The following is a 12,328-nucleotide window of genomic DNA, read 5'->3' on the forward strand; positions in this document are numbered from 1 at the left end:
GAGAGGCATATGTCTATTTTGTACATTAAGTAGTGCAAGGAGGAAGGATAGGACAAGAAAGAATTAGGTCCCAGGACTGTGAAGTGCATCTATGTGCAATGCCAGTATTTTTTTTTTTTTTAAAGATTTTATTTATTTATTTGACAGACAGAGATCACAAGTAGGCAGAGAGGCAGGCGGAAAGAGAGGAAGCAGGCTCCATGCTGAGCAGAGAGCCCGAAGCGGGGCTCGATCCCAGGACTCTGGGATCATGACCTGAGCCGAAGGCAGAGGCTTTAACCCACTGAGCCACCCAGGCACCCCGTGATGCCAGTCTTAATGGGGGCTTTGGACCAGAGTAGGCAGGAGGCTAGGAGGGGCATTTGGCTGTGATGGCTTTTGCGTTTTAGGGATAGCTTGTTAAATATGACCAGGGGACTCATTTTCTGCACAACATATGACTCTCCAGGCCCACTGACTTACTATAAGTCCTCCTGGTATATTTTAAGTGCCTGAAGAGTATTTAAAAATTATACTTCTGTGGTATGCCCACAAAACAAAATATTCCACAGCAAGAAAGAGAAGTGAATTATTGCTACATGTTACAATAGATGAATCTCAAAATAATTATGCCAGGTGAAAGATAGCAAAAAAATATATATATATCTATCTATATCTATATGGATATAGACTTGGGTGCCTTTGTGGCTCAGTCAGTTAAGCGGCTACCAGAGAGTAGTCCTCTCTACCTACTTGTGGTCTCTATTTGTCAAATAAATAAATAAAATCTTTAAAAAAATGTTTATCAAATTGTACACTTTTTTGTGCCATTTATGATCTGCCTAGCATGCTTCAATAAAATTGTAATAAGACAAAAACAATAAAAATTAACCTCTTCACTTCAATCCAACTCGGATGAAAAGATTTCCTAGCTGAGCAGGTGGCAAGGTCCCCATCTATCTGAAGAACTAAAATCATTGGAAATGTCAAGAAATGGAGAAAACTGTATTACCCCAAACTCTTCTTCAGAAAGGTTATTATATGTAGTTGAGAAGCCAACTGGATTGGAAACAAGTTGCCCAAGAGCCACGTTTAGATGGTAATAGAAGCCTTTTAGAAAATCTGGGTGTGGCTAGAGGAGGGTTTCCTTTCCTTTTTTTTTTTTTTTAAAGTTTTAATTTATTTATTTGACAGAGAGAGAGATCATGAGTAGGCAGAGAGCCTACTCCCAGGACCCTGAGATCATGACCTGAGCCAAAGGCAGAGGCTTAACCCACTGAGCCGCCCAGGCGCCCTAGAAGAGGGTTTTCATAGTGCTGAGTGGGATATGCAAGTATGGACCAGAGCTGAACCTCTGGGGTGCCTGTGAAGGGGCTGTCCTGCTTCCACCCATGTCTTTGTTTTCCGTTCTTCCCTCAAGCAACACTTAGCCTCTGCTCTCAATACCTACTGCACAAATCTAAAGAACAATGCTCTGTGGATTTCTGGATGGCTCAGTCGTTAAGCGTCTGCCTTCAGCTCAGGTCGTGATCCCAGGGTCCTGGGATGGAGCCCTGTGTGTTGGGCTCCCTGCTCCATGGGGAAGCCTCCTGGTCCCTCTCCCACTCCCCCTGTTTGTGTTCCTTCTCTTGCCATCTCTCTCTCTGCGTCATAAATAAATAAAATCTTAAAAAAAAAAAAAAGAAAAGAAAAGAAAAAAAAGAACACTGCTTTGAATTACTAGTCTGCCAGGCCTCACTCCTTAGCCCAGGAGGGGTTGGAGAAAGTGGGACAAGCCATTGGCCCCAGGCATTCCTCTTCCAGACTGCCATGGGGAATATGCAATCAGATTCCTGGAAGAAAATGTACTTTAGAAGTCCTTTTTGTGGCAATAGGATGCATAGCCCTTAGGGGGGAAAATGGCAATTTACGAGGCTGGGGCTGGAGGAACCTGGACTTGCCTGGGGTCTGGCTAATCCGACTCGCCGTGACCCTGGACAGACTTTCAGGGGAAACAGAAGGAGGGAAGCCGACCCACCAGAAACAGGGCTACAGCGGTGCCCAGGATGAAGCCGGCAATCACGTCGGAGCCGTGGTTCCGGTACTCAGAGACCCGATTGAGGCCCGTCAGGAAGGCCGAGCAGAGGGTCCCCAGGCACAGCACGGGTTTGGCCAGACGACTGCTCTTTGTCTTGATTGTGCTTGTGATGTACATCTGGAACAGGATGGGGATCCGTGAGTGCGAGGCAGCCTGCGCGGGGCGCAAACCCACACACACGTACACACACGCGCGCACCAGTACGTGCAAACGGAGGTGAACAGGGCCGTGCCAAGGCGGGCGTGCTGACTGCTTGAACATCCCACCAAGTCACTAAGGTTAGAATCTGGGTTGGACACCAGTGCAGCAAGAACCACACACAGCCACACATGTGTTGTGTTGCTCTGTGTTCTAGGGGCCCATAAACCCGCTGCAGAATGAAGATCAACTTTAGAACAGGCATCTTTTATGCAACAAATTCAAGATTCACTTGGGGGGGTATTGGGAAACCCATATCGAATCTCAGAGACCAAATTAACCTTCTGTGAGAATGAATTTTATGGAAGAGAAGACCAGGTAGGCGAGTGGCCATACATTTCCCTTTTGGTGTCCCCCACAGTTCTAGCTGATTCTTCACACTTGTAGGCAAGAAATATGAAAGCATTGACTGGTTAGTAGATTGACGGAAATAGAATTTGGGATGAGTGCGTCACACAAACAGATTTTAACTGCGCTGGGAAATGGATTCTCACAGTCCTTGGAACAGCTGTGATGGGCTCTGTCCGTGCATTTACTCTGGCGTGCTTTAAAATACTGAGCCTTTCTATGGGTTCCACAACATCCGAAAGGTTGGGAAGATCTGACCTGAGGAAAGGATGATGCAATTTATGATACCTGAGATGTAGGCTGTTCTTGTTCATTGTGGGGAGTTGGGCAAGACTCTTCAATTCAGAGGCTCGGTTCTTAAATGTGTGTCTTGTGCGCTAGAGCCTCTTCCAAAGAAGTTGTTAATCACCTTTGGTAATGGTTACAAGAAGCCACTAGAGGGCATTACTGATCCATCCCATAATTTCTTTAAAAATTAGACAAGTGAGTTTGCAGTTCTGAGGAATAGTTCGCTAATACTCATGGTCTCTAGTGTATTTTTATGGCCTGAGCACAGACAAGTTCAAATGGATACATTCTACAATATGACCATGGAAACTTAATTTCCTAAGTTTACCGTTCACAACAGTGGTGTGAATACAGGCAGACAGGATCCTCTATTACTGGTGACAGATGTGCTATGGAAAACTGTGGTCCGATCAGCTACACAAATGAGAACACATCATGACACCATTCTGACCCTGTATAGGAAACGTTACTTAACACCCATACCAGGTATGTTTAACTTGAGTATTTAATAGTTTTGTGGTTTTTTGTTTTGTTTTGTTTAGGTATACCCTTTATAAATCCTTCCTATAAGATGAGAGCATGGGCAGGTCAGTATATTACCCTGGGATGTTGGGGAGGGGGGGTAAGGGCAACAGCGTGATGCCATACAGGAGAAACACGCTGTCACGTGTTTCCTGTAACACTCTTAAGTGACAGTGATAAGAGAAAGAAGGTGAGGAGGGGAGAGAGACTCCTGTCCCAGCCAAACACCTGACTTGGTCTTGGGAGTGACAACAGGACTTCAGTACTCACCGTGGCATATAAGGCAGAGTAAATGCTCAGAGCAGCGTGTTTGGAGGGAAAGGATCTCCGAGCCTTTTCTATCACTTCCATGTCCCCAGTGCAAATGTTCCCATTGTTGATGAACTGCTGGTGTGCCCGGCAGTCTGCACTGGTGTAGTTCGGCTTGCACACTGTCAGGAAGTATGGCGTCAGGTGCCCTGTGACCACCTGCCCGGCGTTTACAAAAATGTCAGTAGCAAAAAGTCCGAAGGCAAATACCCCTACAAGGAGAGTGGAAATGATCAGGAATGATGACGTCAATACATTTTGTCCCTGAGAGAAGACGAAGCGGTGAGAGTCCACAACAACCCGCCAAAGAGGACCTCACCAGAGTCAGATGGTCCCTGGACTTTCGTCTTCGCAGGGACTGGTGCCTGCTTCCCCAACCATTATTTCCTCTAAACTGATGCCGACCTTCTGCTGTTTGCATGTTATCGTTTTGTATAAGTAAGGCAGAAGCAACACGTTCAAATGGAAAGAACTAGAATTTTGGGAGTCCTACTGATCTGCCTCCATCGAGCCCCAGCTTTGCTGATTCACTCACTGTGTGTAAGCTATTTGCCTTCTCTGAACCTTGGGATCCTCAGTCACAACAAGGTTGGGGGCAGTGATGCCTCACAAAGAGGTTGGGAAGATGACAGGGGATAGGTCCAAAATACCCACTACCGTGCCTGGTTTCAATAGCTATTCAACAGCAGTTCGTTCCCTTTTTTCCCATAGAAAACATATTCTCCCTGGTCCTGTTTGGAAATGCAAGTACTCCGAAGGGATATCTATGAAATCAACGGCAGCTGAGAGTGAATGAGGTTGTGCAGGAATTAACCCTAAAAGAGAGAAAAAAGGTCATTCCAGAAACCTTGATTGAACTGGATGTTTCACTTGATGTTGGACAGAGAAAATGACAAGGGACGAGTGTTAAAGACAGCGTTCCTGACTGCTGCTCTAACAGCCTTCCACAAACTGAGCTGCTGAGAACAACACAAGTGTACCCTCTTACAGTTCTAGAGGTCTGAAGTCCAAAATAGGTTTCATTGGGGTAAAATCAAAGTCTTAACAAGCTGTGTTCCTTCTGGAAGCTTGAGGGTAGAATTCATACTTTGCCTTTTCTAGCATCTAAGCTGCCTTCATTCCTCGTCTTTGACCCCTTCCCTTCCAGCAATCGTACAGTCACAACCTCTGCTTCAACTGTCATACTTCCTCCTTTGACTCAGATTCTCCCGCCTCCCTCTTAAAAAGACGCTTAGATTACATGGAGTCCACTTGACTAATTCAGGATAATCTCATCTCAAGCTCCTGCATTAGTCACACCCGTAAATTCCCTCTTGTCATATAAGGTATCACATCTACACAGTTTGTAGGGATTAGGATACAGCCATTTGGGGAGAGGAGGGCATGGTTCTTCCTGCCACACTGACTTTGCTGTTTGGCCGAGAATCCTGTGGGTAGGCTATCTTTCCTATCTTTTCTGGATTTTATCTGTCCTCTGGCAAATTCCACGGGATTAGTCCCAATAAGATGGAACATGATAAAGCAGAATTCCTTACTGGAAGCTTCACTGTGAACTCTTTCAAAGCCTATACAGTACAGCGATAGCTTCTCAATGGACTATTTTTTCTTCAGTACACCAAGAGGTGCTGAAGCACCGAGCTACGTACAAGTTGTTGGAAGGGATAAAGATTTCTGAAATGTGGCTCAATTATGGGAGACGTTGGCAAGTGAGAGAGAGAGGGAGTGTTAACCCTTGTAAATGTCAAGGATCTGCTATCGTTTCAGTTAAATGTCTACCCAACTCGGATTCCCATTCGATGTCCTCGATCTGCAAATTGTGCTGATATCAGCACCCAAAAGTTAATCCATTATAGCAGAAATGAAGGCAAGTTTGGCTGAAACCTTCATCCGGTTTTCATTTTGATCTGTATTGATTGCTGTAATTTTCCTTTTTGTGGCTCTGCCAGGATGTGCTTTATCACAATGAGAACTGGCTCTTTTAATAGCTTTGGCCGGCTCACTCTCGGAAGGTCTGACCTCTGAGAGTAGGCAATCATTGATCATTCATGGCAATTTTCACCCCCAGGTTCTGGAAGTCTGAATGGTTAGACATTTTTTTTTTTAACACCTTCAAGCGAGATTCTTAAAGACCAGGTCTCCCTGGCTTTTTCAGGGGGGCAATAAGTCTGTCTCGGCATACTTTTCCAGGAAACTAGGGTAATTTATGATTTGAAAAAGGGAAAGTGACATCACTTTCCTCTGGCATTTTATTTGTCAGAAGTGCTTCCCATCAGGGCAGGTTTGATCTTTCTGAGACGGGATTTCCAGGCTCCTCGGCTTGGGGTCTAAGGTGTCTCGTGGCGGTGCTGCCGTGGCAGCTCTGCTCTTTATTGTTCCGGGATATTTTTGCAGAAAGTGGGCCTTCCCCTCTTCCTCTCTGCTTCCTTAGGATCACCTCTGATTTTCCTGATGGCTTAACAAGCGTCTGCTTTCCAAACAGTTCATTCTGGTGCATTTCATCTAGCTTCAGAAAGGCCCTGTGGCAGCCCCGGGGAATCCACCTGCCTGACATGGGCAGCGACAATAAAGGGCGGTGGACCCCACAGCAGTGAATCACAGAGAATGTTGGATCCTACAGGGCTTTTGTGGGACACTCCAGCCATTGCTCTGAACCCTGAGCTCCTTGTGTGTCTTTTCCCAGCCTCAGAAACTCACAATAGCTACTTTTGTTCTTAGGGTCAGGTGGAACACCATTTATGGTCTCCTGTATTGCAACGTATGATTTGAAGGAGATGTTTTTAACATGTCTATAGAACCTACCTTGGGGTCAAAGATTCTTTCAGTAAGGTCATATTTTTGAAATTTTAACAGATACGGTTTTTCATTCCTCTAACTATTTATCTTCTGAATCTGCTCCCAATAGTACTCCTTGCTTGGGGGGAGCTGATCACATTTATGAATGAATTAACCGCCAACAAAATAGTCTAAAAGTAAAGTACTTTTGATTTGCCAGAGCTTCGTGCTTGAGACACATGTAGATATTGTTGCTTTGTTTGGAATTCCAAAAAGGCTTGGCTCGGAAGACTAAGAGCCATGGTCTGACCACTGAGTTTCTAAAATCAAACCTAACGTAGGAGAGGATGTGGCTGGGGAGGATACACAAGGAGGAGCCGGAACCCTGGTTGAGGGCGTGAAGAGGCATTCCCATACACTATGCCTCACACTGGCTGTCAAACCCAGGGTCAGGGTAACAGAAACCTCCAGGATGATTTTTGGAATCATCTAGTTGAAGCATGTTCCATCCCATCTCAGGGTAGAGCTCAGGAGCACTGCAGCTTTTTGGAGAAGCTTCACAACCAGCATGGTATCAGAATAGTGTGCCTCTATTAACAAGGGCAGAGGGAGGGGCAAACTAGTAGAGACCAAGGGACACCTCACAAGGCTCAGACATCCTGGTGTGGTATGGGATAAGCACTTGTAAACTGCCCCACTCTAAGGGATGACGGGCATTAGAATGCCAAGAGGACAGGAGGCTAGAAGGGCCTGGAATTAGGACAAAGAAATCGATGATGATGTCTATTGTCCTTGTCAGGATGACACAGATCAGCCAAGGAACCTGAGCATCCTTTTTCTTAGGCTTTCTTTAGGCCTAAGGAGGACACCTCTCAGGCACGAAGAAGGAGGAAGGATAAAGAGAGAGGAAGACAAAGGTATTAAAAAGTCCTTATTTTTTTCCCTCAGGATTCCATATGGTTTCATCTGATCTCGGTGGGTCTCAGGACAAGTTAGGATCTTTGATCGCTAACAATGTAGGGCGTGGAGGTGCAACTCCGCGATCTGGTCCGTGCTATGGAATCGGTGCAGGAAACTACCCTTTTACTCCAATGTGAACGTAGCAGAGCAGTGACATAACCAGGAAATGTGCATAAGGAGAACTAGCAAAGCCACGCATAACTGGCATGCTAGAAAAAGATACTAGGACTCAGAGCAGGATACCTTTAGGCTTTCCAAAAAACAAACAAACAAACAAACAAACAAAAACCCCCAAACTGGTCAAAGTACATAACCAGACTTCCTGGTGCCAAGGAGGATGGTACTGCTTTCCACACAGGTGACCCTCATTAGGAAGCCTCGCCCCAGAGAGTAGGGTGGTAATGGGGTGAGGGGACATTGGTGAGGTGAGGGAAGGACTAAATTCCTTTTAGCCACAAAGGTCCTGTGACCTGAAGGGGAACCTCTAAATTGAAGGCCAACTATTCTATATTAAATTACAAATGTGTAATTTCCAGTTTAAAATGGCACCTTGCTTGACTGGCCCTGGTAGAGCAGCTCTCAGTGATCCACGGAAGCATACACGATGCCTGTGAAAAAAGAGGGAAACTCCCAGAGCCAACCTGAAGGGAGAGTCAGGAAGGGGTTTCCATTATCAGTAAGAGACATGGAGTGCGTTCTCTCTCTCTCTCTCTCTCTCTCTCTCTCTCTCTCTCATACACACACACACACACACACACACACACACACACACACATGGACTTTTACTTCAGGAAAACTCAAACTTCTCCTTAGAAGACAGAGATGAGGGGAGAAAACCAAGGGCGAGATTTCCTTTCTCTCCTACCATCTGGCCCCTGACTCAGAGGTTCGGGATTGAGATTCCTCAGAAAATACGGCCGTGGTCACCCTACTGGAGGAGTTCTGCTCTTTGAATTTGCCTGGAACTGTCTTCTCTCCTTCTTCAGTTTTCTCAGCGTATTCAGAGACACACTCCTGGGCCAGAGCTAGGTGGGAGGCGGCAGAGGCACGGGCGGCGGCCTCTTCTGGGAACAGACCCACAGGCTCTAGAGACCAGCGCCTGCTGGGCCCTGCAGTTGTGTGTGGCAGTGGGGGTGCGAGGAGCGGAGCAGCTCCGGCAGAAAGCCTGCTGACTGGGGCCGGCTCGCGCTGTGCACACTAGCCTGCTCTGCAGCTGTAGCTCTGAAGAGCAGGCCAAGAGCAAGCCACACTTCTGTCTGCTGATCAATACTATGGGTGGGTTTGCCTCGCCTGAGTGGATAGGGTGAAAGAAACAATCACATATGGGGTTTTGGAAAAAAAATTCCTATATTAGACTAGTATGATACTGTCTTACTTTTTCCTACCTGTTGTCCCAGTGAGAATTTTACATGTGTGTGATTTTCTAGTGATGGCCAACTCTCCCGTTGGAATTGCAGAATATACACGTCCTCTAAGAGCACGGAGAACATCTATTTTAACGTTGCGTCCTAAGCACCCAGTATCAAATGTGATGGAGTAAACATTTAATATTTATTTGTGAATCAATTAATAGACTGCTAAAGAAACATCAGAATAAGAACAGGAGAAGAAAATGAAAAAGCATAACGTGTCCAGACTTTCTAGCTCAGGTAAGTGTCTCATATCCCCGATTCCATTGAACACAGGGTTGACGTCTAACCATTTAGCATGTAAATCGTAGGGACGGTGTCTCTTTTTTATAAACTTCCCCAAAATTCAGCATAGGCACTTAGGGAATAAAGAGGATAAGAGGATAATTGGAAACTGGGACTTTCTAAGTGTCTCATGAGTCAGGAAAACTTGTAAATCATCATTTGGAAATTAAGGGTGTCTCCATTTTCAGTGCAGCGAGAGTGAAAAAAAGAACCTTAAATTGGAATCTGGGGATCCCTGCTGTACCCAACAGGAGAGACTTCCTACCGAGGAGAGCTGTGAAGCACAAGGAGTCTGGAAATCACGATCAACTTAGGGACAACTTTATACTCAGACATTTTCGAGAGAAATGTCTCCCTTTCTGATCCTGAGAACTTGCAATGGTTGTCAGTTTAAATATGAACACAGGAGTACATGACTCCTGCCTATTTTCATATGGAAAAGCTAACATCTAGAACTTTCAAAAAGAAAAGGATATTGAAAGAGACACAAAAATGACTTATCCGGGTTAGGTTGGTAACAGTATCTCTGAAGAGAGGGAGGGAATCCCATTTCTCCCTCAACACACGTTCTCAGCTTCTTATCAAACGTTTCTAAAAGAGGGCTGCTCTTTTGTCTATGTTGAGCAAAACAATGCACTAAAAGAGAGGACTGAAGAACTACTGTGCTGTGTGACATTGAGAATGCTTGAACGTTTTCTTGTGTTCAAAATTTAACCAGCTTTGTGAATCTTTTGCCTTCGCTTTCCTACTATGATGTTCAAGAAACGGAATACATCAGTTCCTAGCCTTCGTTTTAGTAGGAAAATGGGTATTCCACACAAGCAAGTACAAACACGGGGGTTCACCAGTGCCATATTCCACAGTGGAAGGGGAACACCTAAGGAACTCTTACGTTCAGTTTCCTCAGTGGACATCTCAACAGGGATGTCTTCTTTAGCCCTCCTTTCTGAGGACAATTCCTCAGGGTTTTTCCTCTTTCAAATGTCTGACTTCTCTCTTACTCCTGCTGGCCTTAAATATTTGTTCCTCAGTTCCCCTAGACAGTGTGGATCCAAAGCCTGGTTGACAGAGACAAAGATACTAAAAGTTTGCCAGAGGCTGTGAAATGTTTTTCTTTTTAAAGAGTTTATGGATTGAATGATTAATTTAGAGTGCGCATGTGTGGGGGTGGGGGTGGGGGAGTGCGGGGAGCCGAGGCAGAGGGAAAGGAGAATCTTAAGCAGACTCCGTGCTGAGCATAGAGCCCCACATGGGACTTGGTTTCAGGACTCCAAGAACATGACCTGAGCTGAAATCAGGAGTCCTACGCTGAGCCAACTGAGCCACCCAGGCACGTTGGCAGTGGACTAGTACCATAAAATGGAGAAAGTAGATGCAAATAATTCTAGGACGCATGCCCTAGATACAAACTAAATGTGGAAAGGGAAGATTTTAGATTCCTTACCTACCAAGGAATGTTAACAACGGGCATATCAAATTCTGGAGGGCTTCCAAGTAACAGCCCTGGAGTTCTGCCCTTTCTGATCATGTTCCTAAGTCTCTAAAGCAAAGCTGGTGATCTGAATCCTCTCCATTGCTAGCACCGACCAGCACCACATCCTGTTAGTGACTGACAGATACTGACCTAGTGTCTCTGCCTGATACATTTTCTAGTTAGAGTTATTGTGTACGAATGTAATAATTTAAATTATTTCCAAAACACTACTTCTTTCTTTATTGAGGTATAACTGACATATTTCAGGTGTGCAATATAACGGTTCGGTATTTGTAGATAGTGTAAATTTTATTTTTCACATAAAACTTTTGAAAGCACCCTTTATCAACTGTTGGGATTCATTGCCAATATTCAGACAGTATTCTTGCATCTTACTGTGCCTAATTTTGTGATGATGTAATATCTTCATAGCAAAAGTATTCATATAATGTTTTAAGCAAAAATGTGAAGTCTACTTGTTTTCTTAAATCTTTAAAACTGAGGGTGATCTTGTTCCCAGGGAACGCATTGCAGTGTTTGGAGACCATTTTGATTGTCACTAGTGGGACAGGGATGCTACCAATGACACCTGGTGTATAGAGGCCGGGATGCTACTGAGCACCCTATAATACATAGGACAGTCCCTACCCCTATGTGGAAAAGAATGATTTGGCCCAACAAGTCAGTAATGCTGAGGTTGGGAAACTGCTTTACAGCAAAGACATTCCCTGAAGTGCCATGAATTTGCGTTGGCTCTTCTGCAAAGTGTTGAGAAAGTGGCTATCTACTTGTTCCTTTTATTAGAGTCCAGTCTTTTAAACACTGGTGCAGGGAGAGCCCTCAGGGAAGATCACTAGAGTCTCATATGACTAAATAACTCTCCTCTTGATAATGAGAGTAACATACAGAGTTCTGGATAAGGAGACTTGTTCTGGTCTGAACGTTCTCATTCATGGAGGATGACACTCAAAGAAGAACAGATTTGTTCTGAATCATAGGCAGCCTCATCTCAACTTCCAGAGACCTAAGCAGAGGTCTGGCTGTGCCTTTTAGTCATTCAGGGCTCCCAGTTCCAGCACCCCCCCACCCCTCCAAATGTCCCAGGCATCTTTGCTCCCTAGAAGGAAGTACCAAACATGTCCGTCTCAAAGTCTGGTGGCTTGGCTGCTTATGAAGCCCAGAAACAGAGGTTCCAGAAATGGAGGCTCCATTTTTTTCCCCGAAGATCTGTACTGGCTTTCTCCTCCTGATGTATATCCTGGAGCTTCAACTCTGGTTTCTATCGCTGAGTTCCAGAAATATCTCCATCGGCTTATAGGCTCATGCCTTGCTTTGCCTTTGGCATTTTTCTGTCCAGATGATGAAAGTTGGGTGCCTGGACACTGCAAGTTTTTTTAGGAAAAAACCGGAACCTTAACTTTTTTCACTTGGTACAAGGGGCACCTACTTTCCTGGAATGGTCACTGTCCTGCTAGGAAGTCACTGCCAAGTCTAGACAATTCTCCTTGTAGGACAACCTCTCCCTCCCCACTTAAAATTGCATATCTGCCCCTACAAACTGCCCATTTCCTTTTTCTATGTTATTTTTCCACATGACACTTATCTTCTAATGAACACTATAATTTACTTATTTATTTTGTTTAACGCTTGGCTTCCCCTACTGGAATAAAAACTCAGTGAGGGCAAATAAATCTCTCTTTGGTTCAC

The 12,328-nt window shown here is 45.0% G+C and overlaps 1 protein-coding gene across 1 annotated transcript in view; it reads right to left on the reverse strand.

The window, feature by feature from the left end:
- The window catches only part of PLPPR1 (phospholipid phosphatase related 1), a 109,061-nt gene that overhangs the window by 7,394 nt on the left and 89,339 nt on the right, over positions 1–12,328 (reverse strand). Inside the window, exons 4-5 of the mRNA XM_044265251.1 lie at positions 3,683–3,933; positions 1,997–2,173 (exon numbers count right to left, since the gene is read on the reverse strand). Of these exons, the coding sequence (XP_044121186.1) occupies positions 1,997–2,173; positions 3,683–3,933 (428 nt within the window). The remainder of the gene's footprint in view (positions 1–1,996; positions 2,174–3,682; positions 3,934–12,328) is intronic.

This window comes from Neovison vison, chromosome 9, assembly GCF_020171115.1.
Source record: "Neovison vison isolate M4711 chromosome 9, ASM_NN_V1, whole genome shotgun sequence".
NCBI classification, from domain to species: domain Eukaryota; kingdom Metazoa; phylum Chordata; class Mammalia; order Carnivora; family Mustelidae; genus Neogale; species Neogale vison.